Source organism: Nannobrachium achirus (genome assembly GCF_963921795.1).
Source record: "Nannobrachium achirus genome assembly, chromosome: 4".
Lineage (NCBI taxonomy): Eukaryota > Metazoa > Chordata > Actinopteri > Myctophiformes > Myctophidae > Nannobrachium > Nannobrachium achirus.
Window position 1 is genome coordinate 8702258 of NC_137813.1, and position 27908 is coordinate 8730165.

Sequence of the window (27908 nt, forward strand, 5' to 3'; positions counted from 1 at the left end):
TTTAACCAGGATGGGGAGTCTGATTTTCAGACGTTATCTCATCCCCGCTCCGCTCTGGTCCACAGCAGACCTCTGGTTCTCTGACGCGGGACAGCAGGGTACGACGAGGAGGAGGAAGACACACGTCGTCCACCCCACAGATGTGACCCGCTGAGCAGGCTTGGGGTCACCGTGCCGTCGTCGTGTGTTCCGGGGGGGGTTTCTCTCTCGGAGCCATTCTAGGCCCTTTAAAAGGGGCAAGTGCCGGCGAGGCGAGGCGTGGCAGCGGAGGGGTGTCGCCTGGCACTCCTTTGGCTGCACGGGGCGTTAGGGAGGGAGACTGGCGGGGACGTGCCCCGCTGCCAACCGGGCGAGGATGAGGAGGTTCCTGAGCAGGAAGGGGCGCTTCTCCCTGCGGCAGAGCAAGTCTGGCACCCGGAGCGCCGCCAAGGACTTCTGTGAGTTCTCTCTCTCTCTCTCTGCGGCTTTGTTTGTTGAATGCACTTTTGATCTGATATTTGATGACTAGGGATGGGTATCGTCTGCGATACTTTTAATTGTATCGATCGCATGACGTGGATACTATCGGGTATCGGTTCACGTAAAAACGAACGATACCTCGTTTCGATACTCTGGAACGCACCTCTGGCCTGTCGCATCTGTAACAGTTGGGCTACTGAGAGTTTAATGACTGCTTTAGTAGGCTACACTCGTTACTGTGGAAAATAGCCGACAATAGCCTAGATAATGTTTATTATTATGATGATTATCCAACATCTATACTCTCCGCTCCGCCACACTGTGTGATCATCATCATCACCTCTGCTCTACCGCAGCAGCGAGTCACCACTCGTTCTGTGTTGAAGTTAAACTTAAATAAAAAGTATCAAAAATGGTATCGAAAAGGGTATCGTATCGATTCCCAGGTATCGAAAAAGGTATCGTATCGATTCAAAGTTGAACGATACCCATCCCTATTGATGACCTTCTCAGAGGCTGTGTTCATTCAGACTGCTGAAAATCTGAATGTTGGCCTACAGGGGGTCCTCCAAATCTTTGTCTCCTTTTTTATATTAACCACTTGAACCCTAGCGTCCATTTTCGAGAGAACTTTGGCCAACAATAGCAGATCTACAAGCTCACGACACCTCGCAGCGCGAGAGCTTTTGGATCGGCTATTTCTGGCAACAAGGTTTGGTGTAGAGGGGGACAATAGCAGACTAAGTACAGAGTGAAAGGTCAAGTTTATTAAGTATTGACGTTTCAAGTGGTTAAATATCTGAAAACAAATTGACATGAATCCAAAACACACTGATGATTGTGCTGTCAAACTATGGAACTATATGGAATCTATGAAAAGGTTGTGGGGGTCCCACAACTAAGGGGTCCTTGGCCTGAAAACGTTGAAGACCCCTGATCTAAACAGCTAAATAAGTAGAAAAAAACACATGAAAACAGATTTTTGTAAATCCGTTTTCCACCATTCCTTGGTATTTTGATTCAAATGTGATTTCTGGCGTTGCGTCTGGTTCTGGGTCGCTCTGAAGCCTGACCTACCGTACACGTCATCATCCCAACGGTGTCGCTCGCCAGAAACAGCAGATCTACAAGTGGAGCCGTCGTAGGAACAGAGCATGAGTTAAGCATCGCTCGCATCTTACAGTATTGTCCTTAAAGTGATCCCTGACTAATACGACAAATATGTCTTAATACATTATAATCTTCCTCTATAACTACAATGTAAAATTAAAAACACCTTAAATATTTTATTTATTATAGAAATAGCTAATCTTTCACTCAGTAGGGGAAATGCCTGTCGCAAGTTGATTATGTCATAAATGTCATGTGTCATTTTTATGGCATGCATGTGCAAAAAAACAAAACACAAACACATTTGAAATATTGATTTGATGCTCATATTAACCATAGGAAGTATTAAGTTTGTTTTTATTTTCACATGCATGCCATAAATTCCATAGGGAATAGATCACACTTGACATTTATGACATCATCAACTTGCGACGGGCATTTCCCCTATTGAGTGAAAGATTAGCTATTTCTAGAATAAATAAAATAATTGAGGTGTTTTTAATTTTACATTGTAGTTATAGAGGACAATTATAATGTATTAAGGCATATTTGTCAGATTAGTCAGGGATCACTTTAAGTCGTTGTTACCACAGCAACCAAGTGCAGCTACTGTAGGTCGATTGTTCCAATACACACATCTTATCTGATTATGTGCAAATAACACTGATTGGCGTTAGATGAACATTCAGATCAAAATGCGAGCTTGTTTTGAGCTTGTAGATTTTCTATTTCCACTATTCATTAATTTCCAAAGGTATGAAATATGTCAGTAATTGCGACCGTCAGGTTGCAGTTACTATCAAAACCTCCACCGTCTGTCAGTCACACGTCACGTCACATGTTTGCCCAACTCATATCTCCGCCACCGTTGCCCTATCCATGCCAAACTTTGCACACACACTCCTCGGCTGCCACATCTTTCATTTCTCACATGGCCCTCTTCTAGTGCCACCATGAGGCTGATTCTTGCAAAACACATTTCTGGACACTGCTCCTACAGATTTTGCCCTAAAATCACGCAAAGTGGTACGTACACATTATCTCTAAAGTCATGTCATCAACATGGATCTGTCCCATTTCCCATATTCCCTCCTGATTGTCTACCATTGCCTTTTAAAGTTTGCATACGTGACCTGGCAGTCGCTTGTTTCCCGATTAGGGGAGTCTTACTGGTTTTATTGTACATTCACGTTACCTGTCATACCTGCCCCGTGCAACCTTTGCTTCCCAAGTTTTAATTTAGTAACGTTCCAATGTTCAACCACAGAAACGTAATTATTTGCGTGACAGTTAATAAAAGAAACTTCACTATGGTGACAGAGCTGTTTGCCTGCGGTCTGAACAGAGCTGAGATGTTCTGTCATGGAGGAAAAAGAACTAAAAGGAGGCTGAAGGTGTGGGTTGGCATCTGGGTCACAGCGTTCTGGAGTGTCTTTATAGGCTGGTTATGAGCAGAGGAGAGGAGCTGTACAGCAACCTGATATCATGTCTCTGTCCAGTGGAAACCTCATATTTCCAAAACTGTTACTTTTCAGAGTTCAAATTCAAAAGTATAGCGGGCCGACGAGCTCAAAACACGCCACGCTCTTACGTGTGACGCTGAAGTGTGATCGAGTTGGGCAGGGGTCTTCAATGTTTTCAGGCCAAGGACCCCTTAGTTGAGAGAGAGATGAAGCAGGGACCCCCACAACCTTTTCATAGATTCAATATAGTTTCATCGTTTGACAGCACAATCCTCAGTGTATATTAGATTGTGTTCTCAGATATTTAACCACTTGAACCGTCAATACTTAATAAACTTGGCCTTTCACTCTGTACTTAGTCTGCTCTTTTTCCACTCTACACCAAACCTCTTTGCCGAAAATAGCCGATCTACAAGCTCACGACGCCTCACACCGCAAGGCGTTGTGAGCTTGTAGATCTGCTATTTTTGGATACAGCTCTCAGAATATGGACACTAGGGTTCAAGTGGTTAATATAAAAAGGATTGGAAGATTTGGAAGACCCCCTGTAGTAACTCTGAGGACCCCCTAGGGGTCCCGGACCCCCTGTTGAGGACCCCTGGAGTAGGGCGTTAGTTTACAAAGAAACACACAACAGCCATTTGGCTCAGTGCTCAAGACCTTTTTACCTGACCACTCCACGGTGTCTTGATTTGACCCAATTCCTCTTTTGTTTTGTTTTTTTCTCCAGTTGACTTCATGACGTAATCTTTCCCCAAGTGACTTACTGATACGTCATTTCTGTAGGGGGCTCTTGGGAGTTTGATTGTTGGATTTATTTTTATTATTTTTTTTGCCACCTTTTTGCCTCTGCCACTAATAATTTATACTGATGTGTATATATAGGAATATAACAACGGTATATTCTGTTGTTTGATCCTCAGTGTTTTAGGGCAGTTAAAGGTGCTATAGTCAACTTTTTCTTGAAAGACGGATACTAAAATAAAAATAATGCTTCAATGCAAAACCAATATTAAAGCTGCAATAGTCAAGATCTGGAGCTCTTTTCTTTTGTTATATTAAATATTTACCTTTTGTGACTATATAGACTAGGATATAAAAAAAAGTGTCAGCCTGACAACGGCCAAAATGATTATTTGATCATTATTTTACGCTTTTGTGGACATTTTTGAATAGAAACACATAATGAAGCTTAAATCTTTTTAGAAAATCTGCATGGTGCCACGCTGCTGTCACATGATGCCGCTGTCACAGCCCCCCAGGCTCAGGGCCTCTCCCCACACACACCTGATTGTAACTTCAAACTCCATTTTAACCCTGATAGATTCATTAAAAACACCCATTATTTTTTCTGGTGACTCACACTACCCTCCTAATACGTGAGCAGGCCATGTTTTTTCCATAACCCTTTTCATTTATTTTTAATAATTCTTTGAGAAAATTTGAAAAATGAAATGCAAAACAAAATTATTAAAAATAAATGAAAAAGGTTATGGAAAAAAACACGGCCTGCTCAGGTGTTAGGAGGGTAATATGAGTCACCAGAAAAAATGGGTGTTTTTAATGAATCTATCATGGTTAAAATGGAGTTTGAAGTTACAATGGGTGTGTGTGGGGAGGCCCTGAGCCTGGGGAGGCAGACCCATGCAAGGCAGAGTTTAATGCGGGCTGGGAGCGTGCTCTGGCAGCCCGGGTTCCAAAAAGATACATATTTATAAATTAAAGATGGGGTGCCATGATTTCTACCCCCCCCCCCCCCCCCCCCCCCCCAAGGCATGATGAGAAAATTTTTAGAACATGTTAAAATTATGTTTTTTTTCATCAGGTGGGTGGTGACCCAGCTGAAGTTAGCCACACCCCCAGTGCTGAGTGTATGGTAAAAGGGGAGGGGATGATTTTATGATGACATTAAATCTGTGTTTTTTCGATCGGGCCTTTTGACTCAGTGGCTTTCAGCTTTCAGGAAGAAACCAAAAATACACAGGGAAGGCAAATGTACACATTATGACACCACCTCTTTCATAATTTACACTCCAGACGCTTAGCTGGTGATACCAACCAGAGGGAAATATCCTAGGATAAGTACAAATAGTAGTACAATAAGTGAAGGTCAGGGGCGAAATTAAATCTTATTCTGCATGGGTTTTCAGATCAAAAGGGCCCTGTACTACTGTAAGGGGGGCCCATAGATTAGGAGATTAGAGACCCCTAATATATTGGAAATGACAAAATACATATCGTCCTTGTCGGGTGTAAACCTTGTATCTCCAAGTTTCAAATTTGTACGTTCTTTCGCAAAGCAAAGCCCTGCTTTCGTCAGACAAGGCCCAAAAGTAGTGAAAACAGCAGATCTACAAGCACACAACGCCTCGCGGTGCGAGGCGTTGTGTGCTTGTAGATCGGCTGTTTTCACTAGTTTAATTTTTAAAATGAAAAATGAAAAATGCAAAATGAACGGTTTTGGACATACAAGTTTTCACCCGACAACGGCGATATAATAGCCTATGAATTTATAATACTGTCACCAGTAGGGGGGCCCTTGGGTTTATTAAACCCATCAACCCTATACAAATTACGCTTGTGGTGAAGGTTCATCTGTGAAAACCATAATCTCACGAGGCCTGTTAGCGTGCGAAGGGCCACGGGCGCTCAGAGAAATTATGTAATTATTGTTGTATTATATTTAGAAGAGGAGGAGAATTTGCAAAACGAAGAGGCTGGATTTTTTTACAAAAGGAGTTTCTATAGCACTTGTCTTGTTGGAAATTACATCATTACATGATTCTATTATGTATAAACTGACCCAGCTAATAGTACATTTTCTCACTGTCATACAAAGTTTCCAGAACGATTACAATGTCATTGTATCAGTGTATTTCAATTTGGCCTTGTGAGGCTTTCAGTTTGATGTCTTTAATTTTTTTTATTGCAGTTTGTATATTATATATATTAATACTTTTCTGTTACCCATTTTTGTGTAAACTCAATAAAAATGTGATTATAAAAAAAAAAATGTGCACATTATAACCCCGCTCATTTTCCTACTTATATTGATCCCAAAAGACTGTTCATTGGGTCTATGAGCAGTATATCGCTTTTACGCTATTTGTTGCGGTTAAAGGTGTTTTTTTAACTCACTGGTTACTAGTTGTCATTACAAACACATCCATGCCTTAGTTGTCCCACGCAAGCCACCACAGTCTCATAAATTATGTTTTGTGGTGAGCATTCTGCACATCTGCCAATCAAAGTGACTGTACTGGCCAATCACAAGTCTTTTCCAGTACTTGGCAAAACACAGATAGCATAACATCTGTTTAGCAGAGTGTGGCGGCTCGTGTGCGACAACGATGGCATGGATGTGTGTGTAATGACAACTAATAAGAGATTGATAAAAGTAAAAAAAAAAACACTTTTGACCACAACAAATAGTGTAAAAGCGATATAGGCATATGGGCTCCACTCTAAGCTATGAGGGCTGCTGGCTTCTGCTGGGGAAACTGGACAAGGGCATTTCTGCCTAATAGACAGGACAATAATTTAATAATAATCTTTATTGTCCCCAAGGGGACATTTGTCTTCACAGTCTGTTCAACACAAAAACAACACAAAACCATATAACACAGGACAGATCATCAGGTCCCTACTAGTCACAGAAAACCATCCTAGCGACGGGGGCGCTTGCTTAGCAGATTGTTTAGTGCAGCGATGGCTGAGGGGGCAACACTCCTACTAAACCATTCCTTGTGCCACGTCAAGGTTCTATATCTACGCCCCGAAGGCAAGAGGTCGAAGTAGCGATACAGAGGATGATCAGTGTCACTTGTTATTGACAGTGCTAAGCGTGTGATGGCTTTATCATTCATCTCCGCAAGTGTGGGTGTGGGAAGTCCGATGATCTTGGACGCAATACGGGTAATACTGTAAAGTTTGTTTCTGTTAGGCATGGACAGTATAGTGAAGAAACATGCTGAGCAATACGACAATAGGTTGAATGATACTTTTGTATAGTAATAACAGAAGCTGGGGGGCAATAGACAGTGATCTTAATTTACGGATTACATAAAGTCTTGAGATCTTTTTGGGAATTTGGGATCAATATAAGAAGTTGAATGAGCCTAGATGTTATTTAGGGCGGGTGTTATCCTTTAAACACTTTCAACCTGGTGTCCCTGTCTTGGATATGGTCTGTCGGGTGGAAACCTCAAAACTGCTTTTGATGCTTCTGTTTGACACCGTAGTGTGATCTGGGGGCGGCAGTACTGGCTCAGGGCAGGGTAGAGTGGCCGGATGGAGAACCGCAAGGTTCCCAGTTCGATCCCGGGCTCCCCCAGGGTTTTATCGAAGTGTCCTTGAGACTCTGAACCCCTAGTTGCTCCTGATGAGCAGATTGGTGCCTTGCATGGTTTCCTCCGACATTGGTGTGTGAATGGGTGAATGTAATGCAAAATCTACGTAACGTGCTTTGGAATAAAGCACTATGTCAATGCACCATTTACCATTTAAGTAGGATGTTACAATAAGCATAAAAAAAGTTAAAATATGGAGATGAGAGGTTTCCTTCTGCCCCAACAACATCGACATGTTATGTGTTGATGTAGGGAGCGTTTCGCTGTTTCTACATGTCATCCTTTCGACAACCAAACCTAACCCTAAAGCCTCTATCAGAGTCCAGGGTGAAGTGCTATACACTTCACCGCGTTGTAGTTTCCTAGCTATCACCTACAATAGGCTTTGTTATGTATTTTTAGGTGATAGCTAGAAAACTACACTGCGGTGAAGTGAATAGCTCTTCACCCTGGACTCTGATAGAGGCTTTACCCTAACCTCCGTGGGGTGAGTCGCTATCCTGCCGACGCTACGTTGTCGAAATGTTGCGTCGTTGATGTATATCGTCGTTGTTGGGCGGAAACCTCGTATCTCCAAGTTTCAAATTTGTATGTTCTTTCACAAAGCAAAGCCCTGCTTCATCAGACAAGGCCATCGCACAAAAATAGATACATAATACCTCTAAAAAAATGATACATACAAAACAAACAGTTTTGGACATACTGTACAAGGTTTCCACCCGACAACGTCAACGACGATATACTTTATAAAGAAACAAATGACTTTAGTGCTGATGATGAAATAAGGAGATGCAGTAGGTTTCAGTGAGGGTAGGATCTGCATGGCAGTGAGATGTGTGTGCAGTAGGTTTCAGTGAGGGTAGGATCTGCATGGCAGTGAGATGTGTGTGCAGTAGGTTTCAGTGAGGGTAGGTAGGATCTGCATGGCAGTGAGATGTGTGTGCAGTAGGTTTCAGTGAGGGTAGGATCTGCATGGCAGTGAGATGTGTGTGCAGTAGGTTTCAGTGAGGGTAGGATCTGCATGGCAGTGAGATGTGTGTGCAGTAGGTTTCAGTGAGGGTAGGATCTGCATGGCAGTGAGATGTGTGTGCAGTAGGTTTCAGTGAGGGTAGGATCTGCATGGCAGTGAGATGTGTGTGCAGTAGGTTTCAGTGAGGGTAGGATCTGCGTGGCAGTGAGATGTGTGTGCAGTAGGTTTCAGTGAGGGTAGGATCTGCATGGCAGTGAGATGTGTGTGCAGTAGGTTTCAGTGAGGGTAGGATCTGCATGGCAGTGAGATGTGTGTGCAGATAAAATGGTGTCAGTCTTCTTGGGGACTTTGGGGACACGCCGGTGGCTCTGCAGCAGTAGGAGAGGAGAGAGAATGGGGACAGTGACCAGGGGACGTCCAGCACTGGACCATGCAGGTGCCACTGGCGTTCCTTCTGGAAGAAGTTAACCTCCTCCACTTCCGTCCGCTTTGCTCTTAATGTAAAACAATGTCCATGTTGTCGTACAGCAGTGTTAAATAAAGTATTACGTTAAAGGAGTAGTTCACCCCCAAAATGACTTTTTTTCTATCTATTAGTCACGCCATGGAGACTTGAGTTCAATAATATTTTTAGTTTTTTGTCGCATTCCTAAGACAAAAATGTGATAACAATAAATTTACCCCCATTGATTCCGGATGGGGACCCGTTTCGAAACGGGTCCCCATCCGGAATCAATGGGGGTACATTTACTCAAATCAAATTTTTGTCTTAGGAATGTGACAAAAACCAAAAAATATTATTGAACTCTACTCTCCATGGCGTGACTAATAGATAGGAAAAAAAGTCATTTTGGGGGTGAACTACTCCTTTAAATAAATATAGATATGGATAAATCCATAACCAAAATAAGACAGAGACAAGCCAAAGGACAATCAATAAATTGCTGTATTGAAGAGAGTCAGACAAAGAGACAAACAGTGAGCATACCATCCTAGAGGCAGCTTGCTAATTCTCTCTTCCCAAGATGGAAGTTAACATACAGTATATAAACAATACAGATTATGACAGTTAGATCGTGGGACTCATTGATTCGTTCCCATTATCATAACAAGAAGACAGAGACACGTAGTGTTGGTAACCTTCCACTAGTGACATACAGTATAACCAAAACATGATCTCGTAGTCAGGGTAACCACAGTCACCATCACCTGTAATCCACTAGCCTGAACTTACAGTACAACCAAAACATGGTCTCCTATTACTGTAAGTTCAGACAGTAGTTCACATAATACAACCTAATAAATGAATCATATAATTATGTATCATAATTCATATCTAACATTCAATATGAATTGATAAAAGGATGATATTAACCACAACAAAATACCTATCAAGCAGTGTGTGTGACGTGCAGAAATAATGAAAAGGGCAGATCTACAAGCTCACGTGTCATCATGATGTGTGGCCAGGAATAACGACGGCAGGCTGAGATGTGCTTAAAGATGTTTTAATGTGTGCGGTGCCAGCGCACATCGAGGTCTGTCTGTGATTTGGTTTAGATTTATTCAAGGCCTATTTCTCACCACTGCCTTGCCGTGGCCTGACAGCTTGTCCCATCTTCCTGCCGTCCTACTTAGGCTGTTTGGCCTCCATTTTGAAGCTCACATTTCGCTAAAGGTGACACAGGCAAAAAACAAACAAAAAAACAACACTTTCTTGCCCACAATCACGTATTCGGTGGAGGGAAGCCGAGCGAGGAGTTTATTTTATGTTTTATTGATTGAATATTTAATTAACCCATTTAGGCGTAGCCGTAGGATTATTGACTGCTTTAACTATTGAAAGATAGCAGATATACAAGCTCACAGCGCGGCACCGAGTGCCGCGCTGCGAGCTTGTAGATCTGCTATTTTTGAAAAATCATGATTTGTCTTTGCAAGTCTTTGAATATATCTATTTAAAAGCAAACATTTGTAACTCAAATATTTCCTTCTGGGGGGCTCCCTGGAACAACATATTTTGAGATGGGGGTCCGTGGCTAAATACCTGTAATTTTGGGGGTCCTTGACATGAAAAAATTTGAGAACCACTGATTTAGAGGAAGGATTTAGAAGTCGGGTCAAAGATCGGGTCAAAGATATTCAAAGACTTGCACACATTTTCAAGATTTTTCAAAAATAGCAGATCTACAAGCTCGCAGCGCGGCACTCGGTGCCGCGCTGTGAGCTTGTATATCTGCTATTGTTCTAAAGTTAAAGCATACTATAATGGTTAAAGTGGTTAAAATCTAACGCGACTCGGGCGCGTTCCAGGTATTTGAGAGTCAACAGTTTGCAAAAGGCACAGATGTACAGTTATACAATAATGCTAAAAGGATAACACAAGTGGCCCTGAGGGGCATGCGTTGTGGTCCTGTGTATTCAATTCATCAAGACCTATATAAGTAGGGATTGAGCTCGAAACAAGGGTGCACTACAAACTCGATAACAAATGTATTGAGTACCCTGTATCAATAACGTTTTCGATAAGGTTCTCATTATCAATAAAAGAATAATGAGCTCCATTCCTACCTATAAGTAGGCTACCACTTATTACACAGCTAGGGCTGTCATGATTATGACATTTTACATGACGATTAATTGTCTAACAAACAATTGCGATTAACGATTTAATTGTGTATTTGTCGTTGACAATTACATTTCTGTTTGGCTTGTAGGCTTTGAAATTGCACATGGCAGATATGACACGTAACCTAAATATACAAAGAAATTAAGGACATATTTCACAACTTTACACTTTAAAAAGAACATTGATAGTGGGAATAGCCGATCTACAAGCTCACAACACGTCGCGATGTGACGCGTTGTGAGCTTGTAGATCTGCTATTTCCACTATTTTTTTAAATGTTTGAACATATATAAACATCTTTCAACATGTAAACGATTATGACGATTATCACGAAATAATTGCGATTATATGTCAAATAATTGCGATTAGACGATTATGTAATAATTGTGACAGCCCTATACACAGCTACTTAATAGATACATTAATAATTTGACTCAAAACCTAAAGCAAAACTAAGTATTTCCTTGCTTACAGTAAAGTATTCCACAATGTTGCACTGGCGTCTCCCCAGCGCAACACGGTCGCCTCAAAACAAGGAAGTGTTGATCAAATAGAATCCATTTTCTGTTGCTGCATTACTACTGTCTATTTCAGGGGTTCCCAAACTGTTTTGTCTCAGGGCACCCCATAAATAATTTTTTAATCAGAGGCACCCCTACATTATAATTTTCACTCCCAGCACCTTATATTTATAGCATATCATCGTTGAAACCTTGTATGTCCAAAACCATTCGTTTTGTATTTATCATCTATAAAATGTACTAAACTAGTGAAAACAGCAGATCTGTGCTTGTAGATCGTCTGTTTTCACTAGTTTTGTGCGACAGTCTTGTATGATGAAGCTGGGCAAAAGACGTACACATTTGAAACTTGGAGATACGTGGTTTCTGCCCGACAGTGACGATATTTTAGTGATTATGTTGCGAGGAAAAACGTTGAGATAATAGCCATTTTGGTTAGAACTGACTGAAAATAACTTTGTACTTCACGTTTAAAATGATACTAAATATTTTTTCAATTGTCCGAATAAATTCTAAATATTATCAAATGATCTCGCAGGAACCCTGGACTGCCGTCACGGCACCCCAGGGTGCCCCGTCACCCACTTTGAAAACCCCTGGTCTATTTCTCGCTTCAAATATTTTTTTAAATCATTCTTGAGAGCAACGTTTAGTTGTAAATGACACTGTGTGTTTGTTTACATGGCTTTCATGTTGGATATGGCATAACGTTCACACAGTGCAGCAGGTGCTCTGAGCCTTTTGATTAGGCATCGGTCTGTTATAGAGTGTAGCGGTCTGTTATCAAGAAATAACACAACGCTGCTTTCAGCAAATGACCAATCAGAATCAAGCATTCAGCCAAGCCGTTTAATAAAGACAATACAACAATACTGTAAAAGTATATTTACATAAAAACGTAATTTATTTTGGAAAGCTAGGCTTTGTTTAGGTCCAGTGGCAAATTGCAGATGTGCTCTTTTATGGTGGCCACGGTTTTGAAGCGAGTCACACCTTTTGATGGCTGGTGGTAGGACACTCCTCATTTTGGTGGCATAATTGCGACCGTATATGTCATATGTCACGCTCCTCCATATCTGGGAATGCCCATATATGGACATATTGTGTCAGACTCATGATAACCAGTGTGGTTGTCGCAATGCAACTCACACTTGCAAATTAATTCCGTCCATGTCCCTTGTATGCCCATATATGGAGATTCCTGATGTCATCAACATTAAAGGAGTCATCCAGACCAAAACACATATAGGGTTAAATCTGTCTTTTATCATACCCCTTTATACCTGCTTTAGTCCATTTTTTTCATAGCTGCTCCTTTTGCTAGATTTCGGCTGCCCCTGTTGCTAGATTTCACGGGCCCTCTCATAACTAACAGAGTGTATAGCCTTTATACTAGTGCGGTTATTTCTTCAGCTTCAAAGTTAGTATTTTTTTATTGGATTGTGTTTACACAACGTCATGAGACCAACCAAACCGCTGTTTTGACCTCACAGGCACCCTTACTTGTCAAACGGCTTCTGCTCTGCACCAGAGCAGGGAGAGGAGAGGCTAGAAAGGGAGGGGAGGGAGGGGTCGGTTTGACAAGTAAGGGTGCCTGTGAGGTCAAAACAGCGGTTTGGTAGGTCTCAGGACGTTGTGTAAACACAATCCAATAAAAAAATACTAACTTTGAAGCTGAAGAAATAACCGCACTAGTATAAAGGCTATACACTCTGTTAGTTATGAGAGGGCCCGCGAAATCTAGCAACAGGGGCAGCCGAAATCTAGCAACAGGGGCAGCTATGAAAAAAATCGACTAAAGCAGGTATAAAGGGGTATGATAAAAGACAGATTTAACCCTATATGTGTTTTGGTCTGGATGACTCCTTTAAGCCCATATCTGGGAATGCCCATATATGGACATATTGTGTCAGTCTCTGTTGTTTCAGCGAGACCTCGCCCTTAGGGCGTCTTACTGGTAGTAAAATGAATTTATCCCATGTCTGTGCCACATCAGAGGGGAATGAGATCAGTGAATCTCCCCCTGGTGTTGTCCCTTTTTGAGCGGTGGTAAACCGCTCCTATACGTGGCTGTGCGTGTGTCTGTAGCCTTTTTCCTCAGCGTTTTGCCATAGTAAAATGTGTGTATGTAGCATCATGTTTGTCTAGTGATGTCATCGTCGTATGCCTGTAGCCTTTTTCCTCAGCGTTTTGCCATAGCAAAACGTGTGTGCATATCCTGTACATCCTAGACTTAAATCCTAGTCTGATGACATTATGCAAGCATTAACACCGCTCACTTCACATTGGGTGTGATTTTTTAAGTAGTCCTAGGTGTGAGGTTAAGTAGTAGCCTGGTGAGTTTGTTTTGAGAGTTCCGAAGTTTTGATTTTAATGCCTTTGATGTGCTAGAGCAGTGGTTCTCAACCTGTGTGTTGAGGGGGGGCTGGGGGTCCCCAAATTATTTGTGATTAACATAATTAACATAATGTGCAACATTGTTTTCTGTCTCAACAATAAACAAATCAAAAGTGTTTAAAGGGTATCTGCACATTTCTAAAGTGACAATTTAAGGACTTTTTTAATACCTCTAACGCCTTGCGTTACGAGGCGTTGTGAGCATGTAGATAATAATATGATTAATTTGGGGGTCGCAGCCTGAAAAGGTTGAGAACCACTGATAGGAGGGTGTTATTTCTCTATCCCTGCAGGGTGGCACCTGTTGTGTTGAGAGTGTAATGTAACTACTGTAAGTACATTTACTGTACTTTCAGTTTCAAGTACTGTAGTGAAGTAGACGTACAAATTTGTGGTATTTTTTTTTTTACTGGAGTATTTCAAATTTTCTATACTTTTACTTTTAGCCACTTCAGCCTTACATACATGACGCATTGTGAGCTTGTAGATCGTCTATTTTCAAATGATTTTTATACATTTGAAACTTGTGAAATGGGACATTCTGCATATAATGACTACAGTACTTTCTACTTTTAGTGCATTTTGCTATTTTACTTTTTCCATTACTGAGCCCAGGTTCTATATATATGTGTGTGTGTGTGTGTGTGTGTGTGTGTGTGTGTGTGTGTGTGTGTGTGTGTGTGTGTGTGTGTGTGTGTGTGTGTGTGTGTGTGTGTGTGTGTGTGTGTGTGTGTGTGTGTGTGTGTGTGTGTGTGTGTGTGTGTTCATCCAGTCTTTTGGAGGCCAAGCTTTATGTAAATGAATCCATAAACAATGTCAGCGAGGATTTATTTCCTAGGTTAAATTAAAGTGATATGTTATGTGTCTTTGTTAAATATTAGTAGTCATTGCTATGGCCTGCTGCCCTGCTCATTCACTAACAGGACTCTCCAGCTCATTGGTCAACAGAAAATACAATGTCAGGTCAGGACACCAGTTCCATCCAATGAGGGGAGAGAGAACTCATACTGAACATAAGAAGGACAAAAAAACTAATAACTGGAACACTGTAAAAATAAGCTTTTGAATGATCTGCATGTGGTTCTCTCTCCTGATTGGATACAATTGGTTATTAAATAGCCGATTGAACACTCTGTACAGTAGCAATGGTTACTTATATTGATCTATTGTTAATAATAGAACATACTGTATCACTTACAGCCTCATTAAGGGCATGTCTTGATCATAATGCATGACAATGTCTCCCCCTTCTGGACGAGACCCGTCACTGAACAGGTGATTTCTGCACTCTTCAAGCAGTAGCACATACAGTGCTTATTATAAGCAACTTCGGACTTGCTTTCCTCTAAAGTTGCTTGTAAATATTGGTAGTTTGCGGGTTGTTGCAGTTCTTTGTCCTTGTTCAATCAAGATTGTCTTGATAATAGCCGATCTACAAGCTCACAACGCCTTGCAACGCGGCACGTTGTTAGCTTTATAGATCGGCTGCATTCTAATGTCACCTGGTTCATGGGATTCAGTAAGGTTCATTAGATAAGAAACCTTTACTGAGCTTGTACATCTGCTATCTGTTCTAAACTACTGTTCAAATTAAATCCTAACAGGTTGTAAATCTGCTATTTTCACAGTATGTATCTGACAGTGATGACTACAACACAGTAAAATAAATAAAACTAGAACTGCACTCTGTGGAGGTGCCAACTAGCTAACAAGTTCACTGTACTTACAGTAAGTTTGACAAGTCAGACTGTCAACGGCAGTATACAGTAAAGCAGGGTTCCCACGGTCATGAAATTCCTGTAAATATTTTGAAATTAGAAAAATATCTTTCCAGTACTGGAAAAGTTTTGGAATTGATCAAGGGTCCTGGAGGGTCCTGGAAAAATAGCTATGCATTGTCTTTGGTTATTGATGTTGTTAATGCCTCTGAAATAACAAATTAAACACTGGCCAAAATGTCAAATATTAGAGGCAGAAGTTGTGAAAATAGCAGATCTACATGCTCACAACGCCATTGCGAGGCGTTGTGAGCATAGATAGGCTATTTTCACCATGTTATACAAAATTCATCTACTCTTAGTGCTCGTCAGGGTGCCCGAGTCCCCAGTTCAAATATGATTATTTTGTGGGTCACAGCCAGAAAAGGTTGAGACCCACTGGCATACACTACCTGTCTTTGGGCATTGTGCATAGGAGTAAGTGACTCGTTATTGAGCTGAATTATTGTTATATAGTCCTGGAAATTGGGTTAAATATTCTGGAAAAGTTTTGGAGAAGTTTTGGAAATTAATTGGTAAAGATGTGTGGGAACCCTGGTAAAGGCTATCAATGACGAGCTGGATCGTCAACAGCAGGAAGAGTGTTTTAATTATCTCTCCCTCCTCCCCTCTCTCCATGCTTCAGACCTGGGCCTGCCTGCCACCAACCAGAACTGGCCGGAGGAGTTTGGCTTCCGTCTGGGCGGCGCGGGGCCCAGCTACATCCTGACCGTGGTGGAGGGTAGCAGTGCCTACCTGGCCGGCCTGCAGCCAGGAGACCAGGTGGTGGACATCGAGGGCCAGGACGTCACCAACCTCAGCACCCCGGCTCTCATCGCCCTCGCACAGACCCTTAAGACGGTGCCGCCCAGCATCGGCGTGGTGTCCCGCATTGAGCAGGTCTGACGACTGACTGATTGATTGATTGATTGATATTACCAGGGACTGTGCACATCAGTAGGCATTCCATTTACCACATTAATGTACATGTGACAGAGTTAGCTAATGAACATTTACATCTTCTAACCCTTGGGCAGGTTGTTCAAGGGATAGTTTTTTTTTAATCTACCGATTACTCACCCCATTGAGACTTGACACAAAGAGTCTCCTCATATTATTGTCTTAGGAATGCGACAGAAAACAATGAATTCAAGTCTCCATGGGGTGAGCAATCGATAGAATAAAGTAATTTCTACCACTTTTTGTGGTCACATGTTCAGATACTGGATTCTGATTGGCTTAAAACAGTGGTAAATCAGTCAACAACCTTGAGTTGGCTCATGGACCCCGCCCACTGTTTTGTTGCAAACTGTGTTTTCTTTCATTTATATGGTAGAAGTGGTAGAAAAGCTATTTACCATTCGAGGGTCGTGGGTTGTTGGCTGATTTACCACTGTTTCAGGGTTATTTGGCACTCGGCTACGCCTTGTGCCACAACCCTGAAACAGTGGTAGATCAGCCAACAACACACTCCCTCTCATGGTAAATGGCTTACTTTGGGGATGAACGAAACCTTTAAAACGACAGCAAAAGTACGATGATACACAACACAACAAGAAACACAAGTGCATTTTGAACAAAGAAAAGCTGTCACTGTCCGTCCAAAACCGTTCCTTTTTTATTATTCATTTAAAAATATTAAAAAATTGTGACAATAGCTGAACTAGACACTCACAACGCCTTGCAATTTGACGTGTTGTGTAGTTATTTAGGAAAGAATAAATAAACAAACGAAACATGGTTTCTGACCGATGGCGACGAACGATTATGTGAAAACAATGAGGGAGCAGTTTCAGAAAGGAGGCGTTATGATTACCTATGATAGCAATTGGTAGCAATTTGGTTTAAAGGAGTAGTTCGCCCCCAAAATGACTTTTTTCTATTGATTAGTCACGCCATGGAGACTTGATTTCAATAATCCATCCATCCATCCATCTTCAACCGCTTATCCGGAATCGGGTCGCGGGGGTAACAGTTCCAACTGAGACTTCCAGATTTCCTTATCCTGAGCAACGTCCTCCACTCCCTCTGGGAGTATACCGAGGCGTTCCCAGGCCAGTTTGGAGATATAATCCTTCCATCTGGTCTTAGGTCTGCCACGGGGTCTCCTCCCAGTGGGACGTGCACCCGAGGACCTTCCTAGGAAGGCGCTCGGGGGGCATCCGTACTAGATGCCCGAACCACCTAAGCTGACTCCTTTCCAAGTGAAGGAGCAGCGGTTCTACTCCGAGTCTCTCTCACCCTATCTCTAAGGGAGATACCAGCCACCCTTCTGAGAAAACTCATTTCGGCCAATTGTACCCGAGACCTTATACTTTCGGTCATGACCCACACTTCATGACCATAGGTGAGAGTGGGAACGAAGATTGCTCGGAAAACAGAGGGCTATGCCTTAAAGCTCAACTCTTTTTTCTTCACCACAGTGCAATTTAGCAGCAGGAGCAAAACCGCTCCTGCTGCTCCGATTCTCCGGCTGATCTCCTTCTCCGTCTTCCCCTTTCTCTCATTTGTGAACAAGACCCCTAGATACTTAAACTCCTTCACCTAGGTTTCCCTGTGTAACTTGTTGCACACAAAACCATCATGTCATTGATAATTCACCCTGAACCCACTCCTCCTCCTCCTCAGATCAACGTCCAGCCCGGTCCGGACGGTCGTTTTGGCTTCACCATCGTGGGGGACAGCCCCCTCATGGTGGAGGACTGCATGCCCAACGGGCCGGCGGGCCGCTGCGGCCTCAAGGCCCAGGACTACGTGATGGAGGTGAACGGCATCCCCGTCAAGCAGCACGAGACGGCGGCGGCCATGATCAAGGCGGCCCAGGGCCGGCCGCTGCGCCTGGGCGTCCTCAGCATGGCGGCGCGGCGGCCCAAACGTCTCAGCAGCAGCATGAGGGTCCTGTCTCAGAGCACCGACCCCGTCAGGGACAGCCGCGCACAGAAGGCCCTGGAGTTCAACCAGAAGGTGAGCGTTTCATTGGTTGGCTGAAGGGGAACACACACCGGACGCGGAGGCGGCGCAGAAGCGTCGCATCAAAACATACGGACCCGTTATTTTCAATTCACACTGGTGGCGTCAGACGCGCGCAGCCGCCTCGCCTGCTGTGCCGATACACCGCTGTTCTATTTTTCCAGCTTTGCCGCGCGGTGAACATGTTTTCCCATGGTTCTCCCCACCGAGGGAAATGGATGCCGCATCTAGTTGGGGTTAACGCACAGCACTTCACATGCGTCGATACCGCAACGCGACGCTGCGCAGCCGCCCACGTCCGGTGTGTGCTCCCCTTAATATTGATCGAATACTTCATTGGTCAGAAACTTAAACGGCATTGTGGTACAGCAGTGGTTCTCAACCTGTGGGTCAGGACCCCAGAGGGGTTCCAACTTCCAACATGATTTGTTGGGGGCGGGGGGGTCACCAGAAGACAGTGAAATGACAGTTTAAGGACTTTTAAGATATTTTTAATCACAAAAAAGAAAGAAAAAAGACTATTACTGCATCAAAAGTAGTCAACAAAGTACAATATACTATAAAAACATGGGCCAAATTGTCAAATAATATAAGACATTTGGGAAATAGCTGATCTACAAGGCATTGTGAGCTTGTAGATCTTCTATTTTCACAATGAACCGAGTCAAACTAAATGTAATGATGCATCAACTCGTACAATTCAAGTGCTTGTCAGGGTGGGGTGGGAGGGTCCCCAGTTCAAATATGATTATTTTAGGGGGTGGGGGGGTCCCCAGTTCAAATATGATTATTTTAGGGGGGGGGGGGGGGGTCCCCAGTTTAGGGGGTGGGGGGTCCCCAGTTCAAATATGATTATTTTAGGGGGTGGGGGGGTCCCCAGTTCAAATATGATTATTTTAGGGGGTGTGGGGGTCCCCAGTTCAAATATGATTATTTTAGGGGGTGTGGGGGTCCCCAGTTCAAATATGATTATTTTAGGGGGTGGGGGGGGGGCCCAGTTCAAATGTTATTATTTTAGGGGGTGGGGGGGGTCCTCAGTTCAAATGTTATTATTTTAGGGGGTGGGGGGGTCCTCAGTTCAAATGTTATTATTTTAGGGGGTGGGGGGGTCCCCAGTTCAAATGTTATTATTTTAGGGGGTCCACTGTGGTACAGATTATTACGCACCTCATGGAGACTTCAGTTCAGTAATATGTTTTCGTTTTTGTCTCATTCCTAATTATAATAAATTTGCCCCCATTGATTCCGGATGGAGACACAAATGCATTTCTGTCTCCATCCCTGCACTGTGAAAGACCCTGGTCTGGGCTCTTAAGGTGCTTGAAGGTGGTGTTAAGGTGGTTGCACACTGCACTGCGTGTTTTCGTTTTGGAGATCCGAAAGCCGTAGGCCAGGGAGAGAGAGAGGAAAGAGAGAGAGAGCAAGGGACTCAGTGCGACAGCTGCGAAAATCGAAATAAAATCAACCCTGGTCCGAAAATAAATAAGAAACGGGCGGCAGTGTGCAAACGTGATTGACGTAACGTGAGGTTGATTTTTGTATTCATGCACTCCGAAATTCACCCCGATATTCGGCCCGAAAAACGCAGCAGTGTGCAAAGACCTTTACTCCTAAACGCCCTAGCACACACAACGGGGGAACGTAGCCGATAAATAATCAACCTGAAAACGCACAAGCGAATAAATAAATCGACCTCATTTCGAAAATAGTAATTACATCACTTGATCGTTGCATAATAATATTCACTGTATTCAGGACACAAACAACAGTTCTAATTACTGCTAAAGTTAATGTCTCCCGGTGGGGTGAGGAGCAGGACCTTAAGTTACAGAGCAGTTCTGTCCCGGTGGGGTGAGGAGCAGGACCTTAAGTTACAGAGCAGTTCTGTCCCGGTGGGGTGAGGAGCAGGACCTGAAGTTACAGAGCAGTTCTGTCCCGGTGGGGTGAGGAGCAGAACCTTAAGTTACAGAGCAGTTCTGTCCCGGTGGGGTGAGGAGCAGAACCTTAAGTTACAGAGCAGTTCTGTCCAGGTGGGGTGAGGAGCAGGACCTTAAGTTACAGAGCAGTTCTGTGCCGGTGGGGTGAGGAGCAGGACCTTAAGTTACAGAGCAGTTCTGTCCCGGTGGGGTGAGGAGCAGGACCTGAAGTTACAGAGCAGTTCTGTCCCGGTGGGGTGAGGAGCAGGACCTGAAGTTACAGAGCAGTTCTGTCCCGGTGGGGTGAGGAGCAGGACCTGAAGTTACAGAGCAGTTCTGTCCCGGTGGGGTGAGGAGCAGGACCTGAAGTTACAGAGCAGTTCTGTCCCGGTGGGGTGAGGAGCAGGACCTGAAGTTACAGAGCAGTTCTGTCCCGGTGGGGTGAGGAGCAGGACCTTAAGTTACAGAGCAGTTCTGTGCCATGCCGTGTCCTTGATGTTCAGTAGAACACCTGAGACTGTCCCTGACCCCAGCCAGGCAGTCGGGGGAATAGGTCGCCTTTCAATAAATACACTTGTGCTGTTTAAACCCCTGTTTTTATACACACACACATACACACACACACACACACACACACACACACATTGTTTAAACTTGCATGTGTCTTCAACAGGGGGTCCGGGACCCCTAGGGGGTCCTCAGAGTTACTACCAAATTACTGCAGAGTTACTGCCAAATCTTTGTGTACTTTGTGTACCCGACCGGTATCAATAAGCTTTGGTCTTATCAAGCCTGTTATCGAGCATAGCAGCCCATGATGTCATGTTTAAACAATCAAGACAAGAGGCGATCAAGAAATTATTACAGTACAATTCCTAATATAAAGCCACTTAACACTTACTGCACATTAATGAAAGTTGTTTTAATGATATTTAATGATATCTTTTACTTTTGTCATTATTGTCATCTTCATAGATGGTGCTCAGCCACAAACTCATAGTCACAATAACTGCCCAATAATAAAAGTTCAGAATTTGTCATATCACGTCTTTCCACAAAATAAAAAACGCTCAACAGTGGGCTCGATAAAAGCCTGCCTCAATAAGCTGGATCGATAAGGTGCTCATAACACTATGGGAAGCTTCTATTCACTTGTCCAATAATCAATCTTACATTTTATTTAACGCTGTAAAGTATTCTTTTGGGGCTTTTTGTTTCCTGTTCTTTTCTCTTGTGTAATTTCAGAAACATCTTATTTGTTAGTTTCAACACTGTGTTGTGTGTTTAGTGCTGACATGTAATAATGTTGTAGTTGCACATTTATTTTTCATGTGGACCTCAGGAAGACTAGCTGGTTGCTATGGCACCAGCTAATGGGGAGGGAGGGAGCCTTAATTAAAATAAAACAAAGTGTGTGTGTGTGCGTGCGTGCGCGCGCACGTGTGTGTGATAAAAGCACCTTACCTGTGTTGGTTAGAACAAAGTTGATTTCTCATCTCATATTTACAGTAGGTTCCCAATACCTTTGTATTCATCAAGTTGTTGGCCTTCTTACCCAAAATGTTAAAATATCATCAGCTTGAGCAGACCATCTCACAGCTAGGCTACAGATGTAAAACTTTGTTTTTTTTTATCTTTGGTAGCCAAGGGCACATGCACAAGTTGGTTGTGAGGGGAAGGTACTGCTCGGTTTCTGCTATTATAGGAAGCCGCTCAATTTGGATGAGGCGTTGTTTCCCTTAACCCATGATTGTTGTCTGCTGTGTTTGACATGTATGCCAACAGTATCGTACTGTATGTAACAATGTTCTGCCCTATGTGCACTTTGTAACTGGCTGTTCTCCTAATTATCTGACTGCGCTGGCATTGTCTATGGCTATGCTCTTTGTACAAGGCATTCTTCTCTTTATGTGGACATAAATAAACATTTGAAATGTGTGTGTGCACTGCAGTGGCGTCAGTTCAGCAAAAGCTAGGGTATGGCAAAGATGGGAGTCCTCATGGAAAAGAGGCATTACATTTTGTATAACAAGGTTGGTTCTATTGTGAAAATGTGAGCATGTAGATCGGCTATTTTCACAATGTCTGAAAAAAAAGAGTTTTGACAGTTTTTTACACAGGTTTCTACGGTTTCTTGGGCTGGATATGGCAGCCTGGAATGGTTGTTCAAGTGCAGCTAAACTTGGCATGTTAGTAAACGTGCCACAATTAACGATAATGCATTGCACCTGTGCAGCTGACCTGCGGAACCTGGGAATATGTACCATTCTGTCAAGATGGGGAGAATACAAGTGTGGAGAATATAACCCTCATAATACCTTGTGACCATTTTGTTACATTTTGCATTTGTAGTTATTTTACTGTAATTTAACAACATAATAACCAGCACAGATAGACAAAGAGACATTCATGGATTTATATTTAAAAGTAACTTTTATTTTCCCCCCTGGACCCAGGGTATGACCCAGCTGCAATGCAATTGACGCCCTGTGTGTGTGTCAGGTGGAGGAGGTCCTGGGGGAGGAGCCAGACATAAAGGATGAGCTGTTTGAGGTGTTGAAGCAGTACGCCACCGAGCGGGACGTGGACAGCCTGGCTGAAGCCCTGCCAGACATCCTCATCAATGAGCAGCACCAGCAGCTCATAGACAGCATCAGGTAGCATCCAATCAGCTCACACTTTACTATCCTCCTCATCTCTGAGCATCCAATCAGCTCACACTTTACTATCCTCCTCATCTCTGAGCATCCAATCAGCTTACACCTTACAGCAGTGGTTCTCAACCTTTTCACTCAGGGCGCGACCCCCAAAATAATCATATTTTAACTGGGGACCTCCCACCCTACGAGCACTACTAACAAGAGTTGAGGCATTACATTTTGTATAGTCTTGCGTAGCCAGACAACTATTCCACAATCTCCGAATGCTATATAGAGTCTGGAACGGCAGCTCCCGAACGGCGAGTAAAGGAAGTAGCCAGTGCTGCACTGAACTGTAGTCCCATTGGAAACATAACAGAAGCACAATAGCTAAGACAAAGTCATTCGAGCGGCCTATTCTTGTTATGAGTGTATAGTTTAAGAAAACGTTTGAAAACAACATGGAAGTAACACCAACAACACCAGAGAAAGACGAAATAATGCCCCAAAAAATGTTGAAAGGAGACATAACGCTTCCAGTAGGACTTGTTATTGCTACTGCACCAAGGGAGCGGTTGCGTCACATCCGCTTTATCTCGCACTCATCATTTCTATTCCGGTTTGCCAGACTATGCCGGGAGCATTTGCCCAAATCGCGGAGGCAACAGTCTGGCCACGCAAGACTACATTTTGTATAACACGGTTCTATTGTGAAAATAGCAGCATCTACATTCTCATAACGCCTCGCGTTGTGAGGCGTTGTGAGCATGTAGATCGACTATTTTCGCAATTTCTGCCTCTAATATTTGACACTTTGGCCGATGTTTAATTTGTCATTTTAGAGGTATTAAAAAGTCCTTAAATTGTCACTTTAGAAATGTGTAGATACCCTCTATACACTTAAACTTTATGTTGGTTTATTTACTGTTGAGTGAGAAAACAATGTTGTAGATTAAGTTAATCATCTGGGGACCCCCAAAATAATGGGGGGGGGGGGGGGGGGGTCCGACCCACAGGTTGAGAACCACTGACATACAGTACCTATACACTAAATCTGCATGTGTCAGGTTAGAATCTCAAGCTACTCTGAGCTGCTCTGCTACACATACAGTACTTGCATGTGTAGCAGTGCATAATAGTGCGTCGGTTTGCAGAGTGGGAAAGAGAGGTTAAGTCCCAGCTTGCGTGGTCAATAACTTCAAGAAATTCAATAATTTCTTTGACCCCCTTCAGAATGAGACAACAGGGAACAAGGAATCTTGACACATTATACTCCAGGAAAATATTCTTGTCTGACGATGCTGGCGTGCCGTTTATAATACAATTTAGGAATGAAGCCGCAGGCCATATACAATGTGTCCTTGGGACGTATTTGGCCCCCAGGCCCCACTTTGGACACCCCTGATTGTATGCAGACATCAGTGAAATATTAGGCAATATTCATTCTTCTTCTGCATTGGCTGGAAAAACGAAATAGAAGAGCAACACTTCTTCTCTCTTGCATCTCTTGCAGACCTCCCATTCTCTCTCTCTCTCTCTCTCTCTCTCTCTCTCTCTCTCTCTCTCTCTCTCTCTCTCTCTCTCGCTCACTCTCTCTCTCCCACTCTCTCTCTCTCTCTCTCTCTCTCTCTCTCGCTCACTCTCTCTCTCTCTCTCTCTCTCTCTCTCTCTCTCTCTCTCTCTCTCTCTCTGCCTCTCTCCCTTTGATGCTCACTAAAACACACGTGCGCCCCGTGCATGATGCACGCGCACAACCACACACAGCCTGAGTTATGCTTGGTTACGCGCAGGTGACGTGTCGTTGCGCTGGCAATAGCCGATCTACAAGCTCACAGCGCGTCGTAGCGTGATGAGTTGTGAGCTATGTAGATTGCCTTTTTTCAGCGCACAACACCGGCACGCAACCAAGTATGAATCAGGCATAAACTCCAACCCTAAACCCTAAACCTAACCTGAATATTTTCCTAAATGTATATATTTGTTTTAACCATAAAATAACCATTTCTCTGGAAAACGATCCTCCTCACAATGTCTCATTTCTCACGTTCTACTACATTTGTGGGGACATTAAGGCTCTCACAAGTATAGTAAAACCACACACACACACACACACACACACACACACACACACACACACACACACACACACACACACACACACACACACACACACACACACACACACACACACACACACACACACAGTGTGGTGTAACATGGTATGATTGTTTTCTCCACTCCTTCTGCGTTCACATCCACATCCTAGTCTGCTACTGTACTGTACACACTTTGTTGCTGCTGGGTTTTGGGAGATGCACGTACATGCACACACACACACACACTCTCCTGACACACACACACACACACACACACACACACACACACACACACACACACACACACACACACACACACACACACACGCACACGCTCACACACAAACATCCTTTGATTTGATCTGCGCAGGAAGCGAGGATGTGGTGCTGTTTCAGGTGAGTATTTTGATCACTCAACGCAAAACACTCTTGTCTTTTTTACGCATAATATTTCCTCTGTACGTTTCCTATTATAACTACGGGCGTGACGATGTGACGACGGCTTTGAGACATTGTTCCTCTAATTCTCTAGCCTGGATAACAACCAGCGGGTGGAGTTGTGATGTTGTGATGTGTGCATATGTTTTCCTAGTCCACTGGATAACAACCAGCGGGTGGAGTTGTGATGTTGTGATGTGTGCATATGTTTTCCTAGTCCACTGGATAACAACCAGCGGGTGGAGTTGTGATGTGTGCATATGTTTTCCTAGTCCACTGTCCTCCATGCTAGGTATTATCGTTGCTGTCGGGTAGAAATCTATTTTCTCCATCTTTTAACTTTGTTGTGTTTTTTCAGTGAATTAATTAACACCCTTACTTACTACACACACTACTAAAGCATCTAAAGTAGCAGATCTGCGAGCTCGAGACTCTCAAGCTTGTAGATCTGCTACTTTTTGAATTTGACATATGAGGTTTCCACCCGACAGAGTTGATATGTGTTTAAGATAGATGGTTACATCAGTATTTGGGTATAGGCTTATGGAACGGTTGTGAGTGGTGCATTTATATATAGCATCTTTATCCAAGGCGCTTTAGATAGATTGTGCATTACATTCACCCAGTCACACACACATTCATACTGATGGCGGAGGAAACCATGCAAGGAAGCCACCAACCTGCTCACTGGGAGCAATTAGGGGTTCAGAGTCTTGCTCAAGGACTCTTCGACACTTAACTCTGGGGGAGGCCGGGATCGAACTGGGAACCGTTCCGGTTCCCAGGCGGCCACTTCTCCTGAGCCACTGCCGCCCCGGTATTGTCACTTATCACTTGTATCACTTTCATGTTGTCATGAGAATGATTCTATTGCAGGGATTGACACTAAGGCTTGCCCACCTGCCCCTGGCAGGTAAATAAAACTTTGGGGCAGGTGAAGTTTGCTTTCAGGTTGCCCGACCGGACAAGTGCTCATTTGAGAGGGGACACAACCGTCTATAAACACAACACCAGATATCTGTCTAAACACCAGAACGTGGCCAGAGTGCTCTGTCTTCTGGTCTGTGAAATGTAAAATAAGAGCACTGTTTACTTATGTGCTTTTTTTTACTGTTGCTACACTTAAAAATGTAAAATAACAAGTGTGAAACTATAGACATTCAATCATAGCTATGTAGATATTTGGATTTGGAAGTATTGAGGTACAGTATGACTTATTTTATCGCACAGACCCAGAAAGTAAAGAAATGTGTGTTAAACTGAGCATTAATTCAAATCTTGCCATCATTTTATAATGGACAATTTACTTTTCGGGCAAGTGGGCATGACCTTTTGGCAAGTAGAACATGACCTGTACTTTCCCGACGGGCAAGTGCCTCTGAGACCTTAGTGTCAACGCCTGCTATTGGTAATACCAATGCTCGGCCAGCTTCTGGTCGGTATTCCGGCACACGACGTTCATAATTATGACACCGTCTTGCCTGGAAAGCTGCCTGTTAAAAATGCATTGTAATGTTTGTTTAGCGCAGGAGGCGGTGTGATGAATTATGCATTACAAGCGGCGCTGAGAAAACATCAACAACAATAGTGATGAAATTAATTTGGGTGCAGTTTCATTGGGGTGTATAATCAATCTAGATAGATTTCATCACACCCAGGTTAAGTGCAGGTGCACCATGGCACCGTGACGTAAGTTTAGATAACGGTTTATTTTCTGTAACTTTCTTTGGCTTTCTCCAAGCCGGTTCTGTCTCTTTTGGTGGTCATCGTGATTGATTGATTGAATAGTTTATTAGTCAGCACGTGGTACAGTCAGGTATTAAGGATGAAAGGATAACACAAAAACGGCCTGGGGACCTTTTTCCATTGTGGTCCTATGTAATACGTATATTCAATTCATCAACACATCATACACAAATGTACAAAAGATATTGAGGAGTATGAGGGGCAGTCAAAGTACTTTCTGTTAACCACATGCACAGTCACTATTCTGGGAACCAACTTTCAGGAAAAATAGCAGATCTACAAACTGAGACCCATCACATTGTGACCCGTTGTAAAGCTTGTATGTGCAGTTTTTCGGCAAAGAGATGTAGTGTATACTGTATATATTTATATACAGTGATGGGCAGTAGCTACTGTATCTACAAGTAGCTTAGCTATTAGCATAACTACATTTCTAAGTAGCGCAACG

General features: G+C 43.2%; 1 protein-coding gene across 1 annotated transcript in view; it reads left to right on the top strand.

Moving 5' to 3' along the window:
- Nucleotides 1-355: 355 nt before the first annotated feature.
- Nucleotides 356-27908, top strand: part of grid2ipa (glutamate receptor, ionotropic, delta 2 (Grid2) interacting protein, a) — a gene marked incomplete at both ends in the record, with an annotated part of 93902 nt that continues 66349 nt past the window's right edge. The window contains 4 exons of the mRNA XM_080723007.1: nucleotides 356-437; nucleotides 16302-16555; nucleotides 18284-18619; nucleotides 23044-23198. Of these exons, the coding sequence (XP_080579133.1) occupies nucleotides 356-437; nucleotides 16302-16555; nucleotides 18284-18619; nucleotides 23044-23198 (827 nt within the window). The remainder of the gene's footprint in view (nucleotides 438-16301; nucleotides 16556-18283; nucleotides 18620-23043; nucleotides 23199-27908) is intronic.